The sequence below is a fragment of the Salvelinus namaycush genome, chromosome 18, assembly GCF_016432855.1.
Source record: "Salvelinus namaycush isolate Seneca chromosome 18, SaNama_1.0, whole genome shotgun sequence".
In the NCBI taxonomy this organism is placed as follows: domain Eukaryota; kingdom Metazoa; phylum Chordata; class Actinopteri; order Salmoniformes; family Salmonidae; genus Salvelinus; species Salvelinus namaycush.
This window is the reverse complement of record NC_052324.1, coordinates 33450886-33470574: the sequence shown is the minus strand read 5'-3', so window position 1 is coordinate 33470574 and position 19689 is coordinate 33450886. Positions and strand designations below refer to the sequence as shown.

The 19689-nt window shown below is 42.2% G+C and overlaps 1 protein-coding gene across 1 annotated transcript in view; it reads right to left on the bottom strand.

Moving 5' to 3' along the window:
* LOC120062919 (protein patched homolog 1-like) overlaps positions 1-19689 on the bottom strand; it is a 133622-nt gene that overhangs the window by 25333 nt on the left and 88600 nt on the right. Inside the window, exons 12-13 of the mRNA XM_039012978.1 lie at positions 18592-18775; positions 4001-4281 (exon numbers count right to left, since the gene is read on the bottom strand). Of these exons, the coding sequence (XP_038868906.1) occupies positions 4001-4281; positions 18592-18775 (465 nt within the window). The remainder of the gene's footprint in view (positions 1-4000; positions 4282-18591; positions 18776-19689) is intronic.

Below are 19689 nucleotides of genomic sequence, written 5' to 3'. Positions count from 1 at the left end.
GTCCGGAGCTGCCACCCAGTCCGGAGCTGCCACCCAGTCCGGAGCTGCCATTAGTACAGAGTTGTCCCTCTGTCCGGAGCTACCTCTCTGTCCTGAGCTACCTCTCTGTCCTTAGCTACCTCTCTGTCCTGAGCTACCTCTCTGGCCTGAGCTACCTCTCGTTCCTGAGTTGTCTCCTCTATGTAGGAGGGGCCTTAGTGAAGGTTCCTGGACCATGGTCGGGGGCGAGGGTCGCCACTCAAAGGACGCTAAGGAGGGGGACAAAGACAGTGGTGGAGTGGTGTCCTCGTCCACCGCCGGAGCCGCCACCGCGGACAGATGCCCACCCAGACCCTCCCCTTGAGTTTTAGGGGTGCGCCCGGAGTTCGCACCTTGAGGGGGGGGTTCTGTCACGTTCCTGACCTGTTTTCTGTTGTTTTTGTATGTGTTTGACGGTCAGGGCGTGAGTTTGGGTGGGTAGTCTATGTTATGTGTTTCTATGTTGGTTAAAGGGTGACCTGATATGGCTCTCAATTAGAGGCAGGTGGTTTTCATTTCCTCTGATTGAGAGCCATATTAAGGTAGGTGTTTTCACATTGATTGTTGTGGGTGGTTGTCTCCTGTGTCAGTGTATGTTACGCCACGCGGGACTGTTTCGGTTTTGTTTGTTCGTTCGTTTTATGTAGTCAGTTTTCCTGTTCTTGCGTTCTTCGTGTTTCATGTAAGTTCGTCATCCAGGTCTGTCTACGTCGTTTGTTGTTTTGTAATTATTCAAGTGTTCGTCGTGTTTTCTGTTTTGTTGATTAAAAATCATGTCTTATCTCAACGCTGCATTTTGGTCTAATCCTTGCTACTCCTCTTCGGATGAGGAGAAGGAGGAAGCCCGTTACAGTGTAACCTTTATTTAACTAGGCAAGTCAGTTAAGAAGAAATTCTTATTTACAATGACGGCCCGGACGACGCTGGGTTAATTGTGCGCCGCCCTATGGGACTCCCAATAAATAAAATAATGACAAAGCAAAAACAGATTCATAGAAATTTTTGCAAATGTATTAAAATACTGAAATATTACATTTACATAAGTTTTCAGACACTTTACTCAGTACTTTGTTGAAGCAACTTTGGCAGTGGTTACAGCCTCAACTATTCTTAGGTATGACACTACAAGATTGGCTTCTCCCATTGTTCTCTGCAGATCCTGTCAAGCTCTGTCAGGTTGGATGGGGAGCGTCGCTGCACAGCTATTTTCATGTCTCTCCAGAGATGTTCGATCTGGTTCAAGTCCAGGCTCTGGCTGGGCCACTTAAGGACATTCAGAGACTTGTCCCCAAGCCATTCCTGCGTATTCTTGGCTGTATGCTTAGGGTCATTGTCCTGTTGGAAGGTGAACCTTTGCCCCAGTCTGAGGTTCAGAGCGCTCTGAAGCAGGTTTTCATCAAGGATCTCTCTGTACTTTGCTCTGTTCATCTTTCCCTCGATCCTGACTAGTCTCCCAGTCCCTGCTGCTGAAAAACATCCCCATATCATGCTGCCACCACATTGCTTCACCATAGGGATGGTGCCAGCTTTCCTCCAGACGTGACGCTTGGCATTCAGGCCAAAGACTTCAATCTTGGTTTCAACAGACTTGATTCTTATGGTCAGAGAGTCCTTTAGGTGCCTTTTGGCAAACTCCAAGCGGGCTGTCATGTGCTTTTTACTGAGGACTAGCTTCCGTCTGGCCACTCTACCATAAAGGCCTGATTGGTGGAGTTCTGCAGAGATGGTTGTCCTTCTGAAAGGTTCTCCCATCTCCACAGACACACTCTGGAGCACTGTCAGATTGACCATCAGGTTCTTGGTCACCTCCCTGACCAAGGCCCTTCTCCCCTGATTGCTCTGTTTGGCCGGGCGGCCAGCTCTAAGAAGAGTCTTGGTGTTTCCAAACTTCTTACATTCAAGAATGATGGAGGCCACTGTGTTTTTGGGGACCTTCAATGCTGCATACACTTTTTGGTACCCTTCCCCAGATCTGTGCCTTGAAACAATTCTGTCTCGGAGCTCTAAGGACAATTCCTTCGACCTCATGGCTTGGTTTTTGCTCTGATCATGCACTGTCAACTGTGGACCTTATATAGACAGATGTGTGCCTTTCCAAATCATGTCCAATCAATTGAATTCACCACAGGTATACTCCAATCAAGTTGTAGAAACATCTCAAGGATGATCAACGGAAACAAGATGCACCTTATGTAAATAAGGTATTTCATTTTTATATTTTTATAAATTTGCTAAATTTTCTATAAAACTGTTTTCACTTTGTCATTATGGGGTATTGTGTGTAGATTGCAGAGATTTTTTTTAATGCGTTTTAGAATTGGGTTGTAATGTAACAAAATGTGGAAAAGGTCTTTCCAAATTAGGAAAAAATACTTTCCAAATTAACTCTGTGAGTGCATGTGTGTGTATGTGTGTATCACTGCAAACTCCTACAGCACATGTGTAGGAGAGAAATAGGGAAATGGCTGTATTTTAGGTGGGAGTGGGGGTTGCTTGGGTAACTTGTGTCCTATCCCCATTTATTTTAGGTCAGTTTCTGGGAGAGACAGATTAGACTAAACACAACAGCACAAGATAAACACTGGGACAGGACTGGGCTAGAAAAACACAGCAGCATGATCTCCTCTCCTCTCCTCCACTCCCCGTCTCTCTTCTCCTCCCTTCCCTTCCCTTCCCTCACCACTACTTGCCTCCCATCTCTCCTCCCCTCCCCACTCCTCTCCTCCCTTCCCTCTCCTTCCTTCTCCTCCCTTTACCACTCCTCTCCTCCCGTCCCTCTCCTCCACTCACTACTCCTCCATTCCTTTCTCCTCCACTCACCACCCTTCTCCTTCCTTCCCTCTCCTCCCTTCCCTCTCTTCCACTCACCACTCCTATCCTTCCTTCCCTCTCCTCCCTTCCCTCGCCTCCACTCACCACTCCTCTCCTCCTTTCCCTCTCCTCCACTCACCACTGTCGTCCTCCCTTCCCTCTCCTCTCCTCCCTCCTCCACTCACCACTTCTCTCCTTCCTGCCTTCCCCTCTCTCCTCTCCACACTCCCACAGTCACACAGTGTATGGGAGTGGAGGTTTAAAACTGATGGATTGGAATGTTCTGTAATAAGGAAGTCTCTTTTTACAGGATTCTAATCTGACAGATTTATGAAAATTGACTTTATACTGATATATGATGTCAACACACATTTTGCCCATGTATTCAATGCAAAAAGAATGCCGCTTTAGAATGTGTGTGTGTGTGTGTGCATTCACATGAGTAGGGTTGCAAAGCTACCGAAAATTTCGGGAATTTGGGTAATTAACAGAAAATTTATGGCAATCTATTGTAACTTAGATATCTATTGTAACATATATACAGTACCAGTCTAAATTTTGGACACACCTACTCATTCAAGGGTTTTTCTTTATTTTTACTATTTTCTACATTGTAGAATAATAGTGATGACATCAAACCATGTAATAACACATATGGAATCATGTAGTAACCAATGGTGTGATGGTGCTTTGCTGGTGACATTGTCAGTGATTTATTTAGAATTCAAGGTACACTTAACCAGCATTGCTACCACAGTATTCTGCAACGATACGCCTTCCCGTCTGGTTTGCGCTTAGTGGGACTATCATTTATTTTTCAACAGGACAATGACCCAACACACCTCCAGGCTGTGTAAGGGCTATTTGACCAAGAGGGAAAGTGATGGAGTGCTACATCAGACGACCTGGCCTCCACAATCACCTGACCTCAACCCAATTGAGATGGTTTGGGATGAGTTGTACCGCAGAGTGAAGGAAAAGCTGCCAACAAGTGCTCAGCATATGTGAGAACTCCTTCAAGACTATTGGAAAAGCATTCCATGTGAAGCTGGTTGAGAGAATACCAAGAGTGTATAAAGCTGTCGTCAAGGCAAAGGGTGGCTGTATGCATCTGTGTGTGCATCTCTCTGAGTGTGTGTGTATCTCTCTGCGTTAGCCTGTGTGTACTCACGATGATGCCGGCAGTCCAGGGGTTGAGCAGAAAGAGGGCACAGACGAGGAAGGTGCAGGCTAGCACCACGCTGATGGAGAGCAGCAGCCAGTGTCTGAGGCCTACGTACTGCTCCCAGAAGAGGAAGGGGTAGCCGTTGGGGTAGCTGGGTAGGCCCTGGCGGCTGTAGTTACTGCAGATGGCTCGCACCGACTCGATGGCCTCCACAAACTGGGGGGTCTCGCGGAGCCCGTTGAGGTAGAATGGAAACTGTGCATATTCGATGGGCTCGGCAGCAGGAACTAGACAGAGAGAGGGGGGTAGATGTTTTGAAAAGGTGCAGGTATGGTAGAGTTCAAACAAGTACACCAGGTCTCAGCACCAACTCACTTTGCCTCACTACACAAATTAATATTAGGACTGGCTGGTGGGCAGAGCTGGAACGTGGTCCCATGAGCCTTGGTAGGGACTGACATGTCATATACTGTATGTGTGCGTGTAAGAGTGCGTGTGTGTGTGGGTGGGGGGGATCCATTCTCTCCAGTCTCAGCCTAGTGACGGGCTAATGACAGCAGAGTATCAGGCCTGAAGTTGATACTCTGTAATTACAACCTGAATCATCACCATTACCTATCTCTCTCTCACACACACAACGTTTGGTTTGTTATGACTATTGCAACATTGCCAAGACACATGTTCTAAACTTACGTCATTCTCCCCATGTCATGTCATATGCCCTCTGCTTCCTTATACCCACAACACCACTTTATAAAAATGTTACACCCACCTCACCACACTATAATATACACTGCTCAAAAAAATAAAGGGAACACTAAAATAACACATCCTAGATCTGAATGAATGAAATATTCTTATTAAATACTTTTTTCTTTACATAGTTGAATGTGCTGACAACAAAATCACACAAAAATTATCAATGGAAATCAAATTTATCAACCCATGGAGGTCTGGATTTGGAGTCACACTCAAAATTAAAGTGGAAAACCACACTACAGGCTGATCCAACTATGATGTAATGTCCTTAAAACAAGTCAAAATGAGGCTCAGTAGTGTGTGTGGCCTCCACGTGCCTGTATGACCTCCCTACAACGCCTGGGCATGCTCCTGATGAGGTGGCGGATGGTCTCCTGAGGGATCTCCTCCCAGACCTGGACTAAAGCATCCGCCAACTCCTGGACAGTCTGTGGTGCAACGTGGCGTTGGTGGATGGAGCGAGACATGATGTCCCAGATGTGCTCAATTGGATTCAGGTCTGGGGAACGGGCGGGCCAGTCCATAGCATCAATGCCTTCCTCTTGTAGGAACTGCTGACACACTCCAGCCACATGAGGTCTAGCATTGTCTTGCATTAGGAGGAACCCAGGGCCAACCGCACCAGCATATGGTCTCACAAGGGGTCTGAGGATCTCATCTCGGTACCTAATGGCAGTCAGGCTACCTCTGGCGAGCACATGGAGGTGGCTGTGCGGCCCCCCAAAGAAATGCCACCCCACACCATGACTGACCCACCGCCAAACCGGTCATGCTGGAGGATGTTGCAGGCAGCAGAACGTTCTCCACGGCGTCTCCAGACTCTGTCACGTCTGTCACATGTGCTCAGTGTGAACCTGATTTCATCTGTGAAGAGCACAGGGCGCCAGTGGCGAATTTGCCAATCTTGGTGTTCCCTGGCAAATGCCAAACGTCCTGCACGGTGTTGGGCTGTAAGCACAACCCCCACCTGTGGACGTCGGGCCCTCATACCACCCTCATGGAGTCTGTTTCTGACCGTTTGAGCAGACACATGCACATTTGTGGCCTGCTGGAGGTCATTTTGCAGGGCTCTGGCAGTGCTCCTCCTGCTCCTCCTTGCACAAAGGCGGAGGTAGCGGTCCTGCTGCCGAGTTGTTGCCCTCCTACGGCCTCCTTCACGTCTCCTGATGTACTGGCCTGTCTCCTGGTAGCGCCTCCATGCTCTGGACACTACGCTGACAGACACAGCAAACCTTCTTGCCACAGCTCGCATTGATGTGCCATCCTGGATGAGCTGCACTACCTGAGCCAGCATTCAAAAGTGACCAATACATCAGCCAGGAAGCATAGGAACTGAGAAGTGGTCTGTGGTCACCACCTGCAGAACCACTCCTTTATTGGGGGTGTCTTGCTAATTGCCTATAATTTCCACCTTTTGTCTATTCCATTTGCACAACGGCATGTGAAATTTATTGTCAATCAGTGTTGCTTCCTAAGTGGACAGTTTGATTTCACAGAAGTGTGATTGACTTGGAGTTACATTGTGTTGTTTAAGTGTTCCCTTTATTTTTTTGAGCAGTGTATTATACCCACCACACCCCAATTTAATATCTTATACTCACCACACTATAATATATTATCCCGACCACACCCCACTTTAATATCTTATACCCACCACACTATAATATATTATACCGACCGCACCCCACTTTAATATATTATACCCACCACACTATAATATATTATACCGACCACCCCCCACTGAAATATCTTATACCCACCTCACCCCACTTTAAAATCTTATACCCACCTCACTATAATATATTATACCGACCACCCCCACTGAAATATCTTATACCCACCTCACCCCACATTAAAATCTTATACCCACCTCACTATAATATATTATACTGACCACCCCCCACTATAATATCTTATATCGACCACACCCCACTATAATATCTTATACCCACCACACTATAATATCTTATACCCACCACACCCCACTGAAAAATCTTTTACCCACCTCACCCCACTGTAATATCTTATACCCACCTCACCGATATTTATTATACCCACCTCACCCCACTTTAATATCTTATATCCACCACACCCCACTGAAATATCTTATACCCACCTCACCCCACTTTAATATCTTATACCCACCACACCCCCACTATAATATCTTATATCGACCACACCCCACTATAATATCTTATACCCACCACACTATAATATCTTATACCCACCACACCCCACTGAAAAATCTTTTACCCACCTCACCCCACTGTAATATCTTATACCCACCTCACTATAATGTATTATACCCACCTCACCCCACTTTAATATCTTATATCCACCACACCCCACTGAAATATCTTATACCCACCTCACCCCACTTTAATATCTTATACCCACCACACCCCCACTATAATATCTCATACCCACCCCACTATAATAGCTTATACCCACCACAACCCCCCCTATAATAACTTATACCCACCACAACCCCCACTATAATAACTTTTACCCACCTCACCCCACTATAATATCTTATAACCACCTCACCCCACTATAATTTCTTATACCCACAACACCCCGACTATAATACCTTATACCCACCACACCCCCACTATAATACCTTATACCCACCACACCCCCACTATAATACCTTATACCCACCACACCCCCACTATAATACCTTATACCCACCACACCCCACTATAACATCTTATACCCACCTCACCCCACTATAATATATTATACCCACAACACCCCACTATAATATCTTATACCCACCAACCCCCCAATATAATACTTATACCCACCACACTATAATATGTTATACCCACCACACTATAATATATTATACCCACCACACTATAATATCGTATACCCACCTCACCCCACTATAATATCTTATACCCACCACACCCCACTATAATATCTTATACCCACCAACCCCCCAATATAATACTTATACCCACCACACTATAATATGTTATACCCACCACACTATAATATCTTATACCCACCACACTATAATATGTTATACCCAACACACTATAATATCTTATACCCAACACACCCCACTATAATATCTTATACCCACCACACCCCACTATAATATCTTATACCCACCACACTATAATATCTTATATCCACCACACCCCACTATAATATCTTATACCCACCACACCCCACTATAATATCTTATATCCACCACATCCCACTATAATATCTTATATCCACCACACCTCACTATGATATCTTATATCCACCCCACTATAATATCTTATATCTACCACACCCCACTATAATATCTTATATCCACCACACCCCACTATAATATCTTATAACCACCACACCTCACTATAATATCTTATATCCACCCCACTATAATATCTTATATCCACCACACTATAATATCTTATATCCACCACACCCCACTATAATATCTTATACCCACCACACCCCACTATAATATCTTATACCCACCACACCACACTATAATATCTTATATCCACCCCACTATAATATCTTATATCCACCACACTCCACTGTAATATCTTATATCCACCACACTATAATATCGTATATCCATCACACCCCACTGTAATATCTTATACCCACTACACCCCACTATAATATCTTATATCCACCACACCCCACTATAATATCTTATATCCACCCCACTATAATATCTTATACCCACCACACCACACTATAATATCTTATATCCACCCCACTATAATATCTTATATCCACCACACCCCACTATAATATCTTATATCCACCCCACTATAATATCTTATACCCACCACACCCCACTATAATATCTTATATCCACCACACCACACTATAATATCTTATATCCACCCCACTATAATATCTTATATCCACCACACCCCACTGTAATATCTTATATCCACCACACTATAATATCTTATATCTACCACACCCCACTATAATATCTTATATCCACTACACCCCACTATAATATCTTATATCCACCACACTATAATATCTTATACCCACCACACCCCACTATAATATCTTATACCCATCACACCCTACTATAATATCTTATATCCACCACACTATAATATCTTATATCCACCACACCCCACTGTAATATCTTATATCCACCACACTATAATATCTTATATCTACCACACCCCACTATAATATCTTATACCCAACACCCCACTATAATATCTTATACCCACCACACCTCACTATAATATCTTATATCCACCCCACTATAATATCTTATATCCACCACACTATAATATCTTATATCCACCACACTATAATATCTTATATCCACCACACCCCACTATAATATATTATATCCACCACACTATAATATCTTATATCCACCACACCCCACTATAATATCTTATACCCACCACACCTCACTATAATATCTTATATCCACCCCACTATAATATCTTATATCCACCACACTATAATATCTTATATCCACCACACCCCACTATAATATCTTATATACACCACACCCCACTATAATATCTTATATCCACCCCACTATAATATCTTATATCCACCACACCCCACTATAATATCTTATATGCACCACACCCCACTATAATATCTTATACCCACCACACCCCACTATAATATCTTATATCCACCACACCCCACTATAATATCTTATATCCACCACACCCCACTATAATATCTTATACCCACCACACCCCACTATAATATCTTATATCCACCACACCCCACTGTAATATCTTATACCCACCACACTATAATATCTTATATCCACCACACCCCACTGTAATATCTTATACCCACCACACTATAATATCTTATATCCACCACACCCCACTATAATATCTTATATCCACCACACCCCACTATAATATCTTATATCCACCACACCCCACTATAATATCTTATATCCACCACACCCCACTATAATATCTTATACCCACCACACTATAATATCTTATATCCACCACACCCCACTATAATATCTTATACCCACCACACCCCACTATAATATCTTATATCCACCACACCCCACTATAATATCTTATACCCACCACACCCCACTATAATATCTTATATCCACCACACCCCACTATAATATCTTATACCCACCACACCCCACTATAATATCTTATATCCACCACACCCCACTATAATATCTTATATCCACCACACCCCACTATAATATCTTATACCCACCACACCCCACTATAATATCTTATATCCACCACACTATAATATATTATACCCACCACACCCCACTATAATATCTTATATCCACCACACCCCACTATAATATCTTATACCCACCACACCCCACTATAATATCTTATACCCACCACACCCCACTATAATATCTTATACCCACCACACTATAATATCTTATACCCACCACACCCCACTATAATATCTTATATCCACCACACCCCACTATAATATCTTATATCCACCACACTATAATATCTTATATCCACCACACCCCACTATAATATCTTATATCCACCCCACTATAATATCTTATATCCACCACACTATAATATCTTATATCCACCACACTATAATATCTTATATCCACCACACCCCACTATAATATCTTATACCCACCACACCCCACTATACTATCTTATATCCACCACACCCCACTATAATATCTTATACCTACCACACCCCACTATAATATCTTATATCCACCACACCCCACTATAATATCTTATACCCACCACACCCCACTATAATATCTTATATCCACCACACCCCACTATAATATCTTATATCCACCACAATATAATATCTTATACCCACCACACCCCACTATAATATCATATATCCACCACACCCCACTATAATATCTTATACCCACCACACCCCACTATAATATCTTATACCCACCACACTATAATATCTTATACCCACCACACCCCACTATAATATCTTATATCCACCACACCCCACTATAATATCTTATATCCACCACACTATATAATATCTTATATCCACCACACCCCACTATAATATCTTATATACACCACACCCCACTATAATATCTTATATCCACCCCACTATAATATCTTATATCCACCACACCCCACTATAATATCTTATATGCACCACACCCCACTATAATATCTTATACCCACCACACCCCACTATAATATCTTATACCCACCACACCCCACTATAATATCTTATATCCACCACACCCCACTATAATATCTTATACCCACCACACCCCACTATAATATCTTATATCCACCACACCCCACTATAATATCTTATACCCACCACACCCCACTATAATATCTTATATCCACCACACCCCACTATAATATCTTATATCCACCACACCCCACTATAATATCTTATACCCACCACACCCCACTATAATATCTTATATCCACCACACTATAATATATTATACCCACCACACCCCACTATAATATCTTATATCCACCACACCCCACTATAATATCTTATACCCACCACACCCCACTATAATATCTTATACCCACCACACCCCACTATAATATCTTATACCCACCACACTATAATATCTTATACCCACCACACCCCACTATAATATCTTATATCCACCACACCCCACTATAATATCTTATATCCACCACACTATAATATCTTATATCCACCACACCCCACTATAATATCTTATATCCACCCCACTATAATATCTTATATCCACCACACTATAATATCTTATATCCACCACACCCCACTATAATATCTTATACCCACCACACCCCACTATACTATCTTATATCCACCACACCCCACTATAATATCTTATACCTACCACACCCCACTATAATATCTTATATCCACCACACCCCACTATATATCTTATACCCACCACACCCCACTATAATATCTTATATCCACCACACCCCACTATAATATCTTATATCCACCACAATATAATATCATATACCCACCACACCCCACTATAATATCATATATCCACCACACCCCACTATAATATCTTATACCCACCACACCCCACTATAATATCTTATACCCACCACACTATAATATCTTATACCCACCCACACCCCACTATAATATCTTATATCCACCACACCCCACTATAATATCTTATATCCACCACACTATATAATATCTTATATCCACCACACCCCACTATAATATCTTATATACACCACACCCCACTATAATATCTTATATCCACCCCACTATAATATCTTATATCCACCACACCCCACTATAATATCTTATATGCACCACACCCCACTATAATATCTTATACCCACCACACCCCACTATAATATCTTATATCCACCACACCCCACTATAATATCTTATATCCACCACACCCCACTATAATATCTTATACCCACCACACCCCACTATAATATCTTATATCCACCACACCCCACTGTAATATCTTATACCCACCACACTATAATATCTTATATCCACCACACCCCACTGTAATATCTTATACCCACCACACTATAATATCTTATATCCACCACACCCCACTATAATATCTTATATCCACCACACCCCACTATAATATCTTATATCCACCACACCCCACTATAATATCTTATATCCACCACACCCCACTATAATATCTTATACCCACCACACTATAATATCTTATATCCACCACACCCCACTACAATATCATATATACCCACCACACCCCACTTTAATATCTTATATCCACCACACCCCACTATAATATCTTATACCCACCACACCCCACTATAATATCTTATATCCACCACACCCCACTATAATATCTTATACCCACCACACCCCACTATAATATCTTATATCCACCACACCCCACTATAATATCTTATATCCACCACACCCCACTATAATATCTTATACCCACCACACCCCACTATAGTATCTTATATCCACCACACTATAATATCTTATACCCACCACACCCCACTATAATATCTTATATCCACCACACCCCACTATAATATCTTATACCCACCACACCCCACTATAATATCTTATACCCACCACACCCCACTATAATATCTTATACCCACCACACTATAATATCTTATACCCACCACACCCCACTATAATATCTTATATCCACCACACCCCACTATAATATCTTATATCCACCACACTATAATATCTTATATCCACCACACCCCACTATAATATCTTATATCCACCCCACTATAATATCTTATATCCACCACACTATAATATCTTATATCCACCACACTATAATATCTTATATCCACCACACCCCACTATAATATCTTATACCCACCACACCCCACTATACTATCTTATATCCACCACACCCCACTATAATATCTTATACCTACCACACCCCACTATAATATCTTATATCCACCACACCCCACTATAATATCTTATACCCACCACACCCCACTATAATATCTTATATCCACCACACCCCACTATAATATCTTATATCCACCACAATATAATATCTTATACCCACCACACCCCACTATAATATCATATATCCACCACACCCCACTATAACATCTTATATCCACCACACTATAATATCTTATATCCACCACACCCCACTATAATATCTTATATCCACCCCACTATAATATCTTATACCCACCACACCCCACTATAATATCATATATCCACCACACCCCACTATAATATCTTATATCCACCACACCCCACTATAACATCTTATATCCACCACACTATAATATCTTATATCCACCACACTATAATATCTTATATCCACCACACCCCACTATAATATCTTATATCCACCACACCCCACTATAATATCTTATAGCCACCACACCCCACTATAATATCTTATATCCACCACACCCCACTATAATATCTTATATCCACCACACCCCACTATAATATCTTATACCCACCACACTATAATATCTTATAGCCACCACACCCCACTATAATATCTTATATCCACCACACCCCACTATAATATCTTATATCCACCACACCCCACTATAATATATTTTATCCACCACACTATAATATCTTATATCCACCACACCCCACTATAATATCTTATATCCACCACACTATAATATCTTATACCCACCACACCCCACTATAATATCTTATATCCACCACACTATAATATCTTATATCCACCACACCCCACTATAATATCTTATATCCACCACACCCCACTATAATATCTTATATCCACCCCACTATAATATCTTATATCCACCACACCCCACTATAATATCTTATACCCACCACACCCCACTATAATATCTTATATCCACCACACTATAATATCTTATATCCACCACACCCCACTATAATATCTTATATGCACCACACCCCACTATAATATCTTATACCCACCACACCCCACTATAATATCTTATACCCACCACACCCCACTATAATATCTTATATCCACCACACCCCACTATAATATCTTATACCCACCACACCCCACTATAATATCTTATATCCACCACACCCCACTATAATATCTTATACCCACCACACCCCACTATAATATCTTATATCCACCACACCCCACTATAATATCTTATATCCACCACACCCCACTATAATATCTTATACCCACCACACCCCACTATAATATCTTATATCCACCACACTATAATATATTATACCCACCACACCCCACTATAATATCTTATATCCACCACACCCCACTATAATATCTTATACCCACCACACCCCACTATAATATCTTATACCCACCACACCCCACTATAATATCTTATACCCACCACACTATAATATCTTATACCCACCACACCCCACTATAATATCTTATATCCACCACACCCCACTATAATATCTTATATCCACCACACTATAATATCTTATATCCACCACACCCCACTATAATATCTTATATCCACCCCACTATAATATCTTATATCCACCACACTATAATATCTTATATCCACCACACCCCACTATAATATCTTATACCCACCACACCCCACTATACTATCCTATATCCACCACACCCCACTATAATATCTTATACCTACCACACCCCACTATAATATCTTATATCCACCACACCCCACTATAATATCTTATACCCACCACACCCCACTATAATATCTTATATCCACCACACCCCACTATAATATCTTATATCCACCACAATATAATATCTTATACCCACCACACCCCACTATAATATCATATATCCACCACACCCCACTATAATATCTTATACCCACCACACCCCACTATAATATCTTATACCCACCACACTATAATATCTTATACCCACCACACCCCACTATAATATCTTATATCCACCACACCCCACTATAATATCTTATATCCACCACACTATATAATATCTTATATCCACCACACCCCACTATAATATCTTATATACACCACACCCCACTATAATATCTTATATCCACCCCACTATAATATCTTATATCCACCACACCCCACTATAATATCTTATACCCACCACACCCCACTATAATATCTTATATCCACCACACCCCACTGTAATATCTTATACCCACCACACTATAATATCTTATATCCACCACACCCCACTATAATATCTTATATCCACCACACCCCACTATAATATCTTATATCCACCACACCCCACTATAATATCTTATATCCACCACACCCCACTATAATATCTTATACCCACCACACTATAATATCTTATATCCACCACACCCCACTATAATATCTTATACCCACCACACCCCACTATAATATCTTATATCCACCACACCCCACTATAATATCTTATACCCACCACACCCCACTATAATATCTTATATCCACCACACCCCACTATAATATCTTATACCCACCACACCCCACTATAATATCTTATATCCACCACACCCCACTATAATATCTTATATCCACCACACCCCACTATAATATCTTATACCCACCACACCCCACTATAATATCTTATATCCACCACACTATAATATCTTATACCCACCACACCCCACTATAATATCTTATATCCACCACACCCCACTATAATATCTTATACCCACCACACCCCACTATAATATCTTATACCCACCACACCCCACTATAATATCTTATACCCACCACACTATAATATCTTATACCCACCACACCCCACTATAATATCTTATATCCACCACACCCCACTATAATATCTTATATCCACCACACTATAATATCTTATATCCACCACACCCCACTATAATATCTTATATCCACCCCACTATAATATCTTATATCCACCACACTATAATATCTTATATCCACCACACTATAATATCTTATATCCACCACACCCCACTATAATATCTTATACCCACCACACCCCACTATACTATCTTATATCCACCACACCCCACTATAATATCTTATACCTACCACACCCCACTATAATATCTTATATCCACCACACCCCACTATAATATCTTATACCCACCACACCCCACTATAATATCTTATATCCACCACACCCCACTATAATATCTTATATCCACCACAATATAATATCTTATACCCACCACACCCCACTATAATATCATATATCCACCACACCCCACTATAACATCTTATATCCACCACACTATAATATCTTATATCCACCACACCCCACTATAATATCTTATATCCACCCCACTATAATATCTTATACCCACCACACCCCACTATAATATCATATATCCACCACACCCCACTATAATATCTTATATCCACCACACCCCACTATAACATCTTATATCCACCACACTATAATATCTTATATCCACCACACTATAATATCTTATATCCACCACACCCCACTATAATATCTTATATCCACCACACCCCACTATAATATCTTATAGCCACCACACCCCACTATAATATCTTATATCCACCACACCCCACTATAATATCTTATATCCACCACACCCCACTATAATATCTTATACCCACCACACTATAATATCTTATAGCCACCACACCCCACTATAATATCTTATATCCACCACACCCCACTATAATATCTTATATCCACCACACCCCACTATAATATATTTTATCCACCACACTATAATATCTTATATCCACCACACCCCACTATAATATCTTATATCCACCACACTATAATATCTTATACCCACCACACCCCACTATAATATCTTATATCCACCACACTATAATATCTTATATCCACCACACCCCACTATAATATCTTATATCCACCACACCCCACTATAATATCTTATATCCACCCCACTATAATATCTTATATCCACCACACCCCACTATAATATCTTATACCCACCACACCCCACTATAATATCTTATATCCACCACACTATAATATCTTATATCCACCACACCCCACTATAATATCTTATATCCACCACACTATAATATCTTATATCCACCACACCCCACTATAATATCTTATATCCACCACACTATAATATCTTATACCCACCACACTATAATATCTTATATCCACCACACCCCACTATAATATCTTATATCCACCACACTATAATATCTTATATCCACCACACCCCACTATAATATCTTATTCCCACCACACTATAATATCTTATATCCACCACACCCCACTGTAATATCTTATACCTACCACACCACACTATAATATCTTATACCCACCACACCCACACCATAACATCCATTCCATATTGTTTTGCCTAGGAATTTCTTTCAAATACTTTTCTTTCAAAAACATAAGTTTGATCAAAAACATCCCAAAAATGACACCGCAAAGACTCTCTGTGGTGTGTGTGTGTGCTTGTGTGCTTACCAGTGCCTGGAGGGTCAGCCAGCACTACTTGCTAACATGGTTTGGCCCATTATAATCTCCACTATAAATGTCCATTAGGACTGGGAGTTGGAGCTCTGCCAACATAGCTCTGCTCCAGGGGGTTCCTGTACAGCCAAGCACTCTACCCTGCTTAGCCAATCATATTTACACTCACTGCTTGTTATCCAATCACATCTTCCCCCCTGTAATGCAAAGGCAGCCTCTCTCTCTCTTCCCCTTGCTTGCTCCCTTCTCCTCTCCTGTCCACCCTCTTTTCCCTCACTCTCTTTCTCACACCCTTTTCCTCTCTTTCTCTTTCCCAATAATTTTCTTTCCCTTTTCTTTCGTGCGCGTGCACTCTCACTGTGTGTGGTAAGGAAATGAGAACAGGGTGTAGGCAGTTCTGGGGTCACAGAGTTTTAAGTGTGTGTGTGTGTGTGTAATCCATAGCGGCCTGTTGTGGTAAGAGTTATGACATTCACCACAGGCACCATTAGAGTACCACAGCGTGCTATTCCCTGCCCCCCCCCCCCCCCCCCACACACACCCACACACACACAGTATACTGTAAACTAGCTCAGTTAAAACCAGAAAGTAGATAAGAGTCATTAACTCCACATATGGAATGACACAACAGGTACTCTAAAATAACTGCAGCTCAAATGTAATAAAAGCCTATGGAAGTGAAGTTGAGCACAATAAGTCAAATGTTATGCTCAAGGTGAAATGACCCATGGAATAGTTAGGCCACAAAACACAACAAGTAGTTCATAAATCTATATGAGTGTGTTTAGCAATACAATCAGATGGATAGCTCCATGTCACCATAAAGCAGTATGAGCTACCAGAGGTACCAGAGGCAAAAAAAATGAGTTCCTGCACACTTCTTAAATAAAGTCTTAGTCTTTTTTAATTCAATTGACAAATCTGTAGGCCAGTGTGCTAAATAATTATTGAGAGCAAAAAAGCGTGTCTGATATGATTGGCCATTGAAAGGCGTTTGTGGTGGTAAAGTGTGCTGTGATTGGTCACTCACTGCTGAGGCGTGTCTCGAGCATGGAGTCTGTGCGGTCGTGGAGCCACTCCGGGGGGTGGGGCCGTATGTTGGCCTGCGAGGCTGCGTACGCCACCGGGTCGTTGCTGACCCACGCAGTCAGGTAGATGTAAAATGCCACTGGGTTGATGATGCCATCCGCATCCACCAAGCGCTGCCTAGTCAGCTAGAGAATAGTTAATAATCGAAAAGAAGGATAGAGGGAGAGAAGGAGGAGGGGGAAGGTGAGAGGGAGAGAAGGAGGAGGGGGAAGGTGAGGAGGAGGGGGAAGGTAAGGAGGAGGGGGAAGGTGAGGAGGAGGGGGAAGGTGAGAGGGAGAGAAGGAGGAGGGGGAAGGTGAGGAGGAGGGGGAAGGTGAGGAGGGGGAAGGTAAGGATGAGGGGGAAGATGGGGAGGAGGGGGAAGGTAAGGAGGAGGGGGAAGGTGAAGAGGGGGAAGGTAAGGAGGAGGGGTAAGGTAAGGAGGAAGGGGAAGGTAAGGAGGAGGTAGAAGGTAAGGAGGAGGGGGAAGGTAAGGAGGAGGGGGAAGGTAAGGAGGAGGGGGAAGGTGAGGAGGGGGAAGGTAAGGAGGAGGGGGAAGTTGAGGAGGAGGGGGGAGGTAAGGAGGAGGGGGAAGGTAAGGAGGAGGGGGAAGGTGAGGAGGAGGGGGAAGGTGAGGAGGAGGGGGAAGGTAAGGAGGAGGGGGAAGGTAAGGAGGAGGGGGAAGGTGAGGAGGAGGGGGAAGGTGAGGAGGAGGGGGAAGGTAAGGAGGAGGGGGAAGGTAAGGAGGAGGGGGAAGGTGAGGAGGAGGGGGAAGGTGAGGAGGAGGGGGAAGGTGAGGAGGAGGGGGAAGGTAAGGAGGAGGGGGAAGGTGAGGAGGAGGGGGAAGGTAAGGATGAGGGGGAAGGTAAGGAGGAGGGGGAAGGTGAGGATGAGAGAGAGGGAGGATAAGGCAATAAGAAAGAGAGGAGAGAGATATTGGTGGTTAGCAACAGGCGTGAATTGTAGAAACAACATGTTAACCAAAACTTCCTCCAGATGAACCCACCACAGAAATTATACCCATGCATGAGCATGAGAAAACGCACCCGCTTTAAAAATA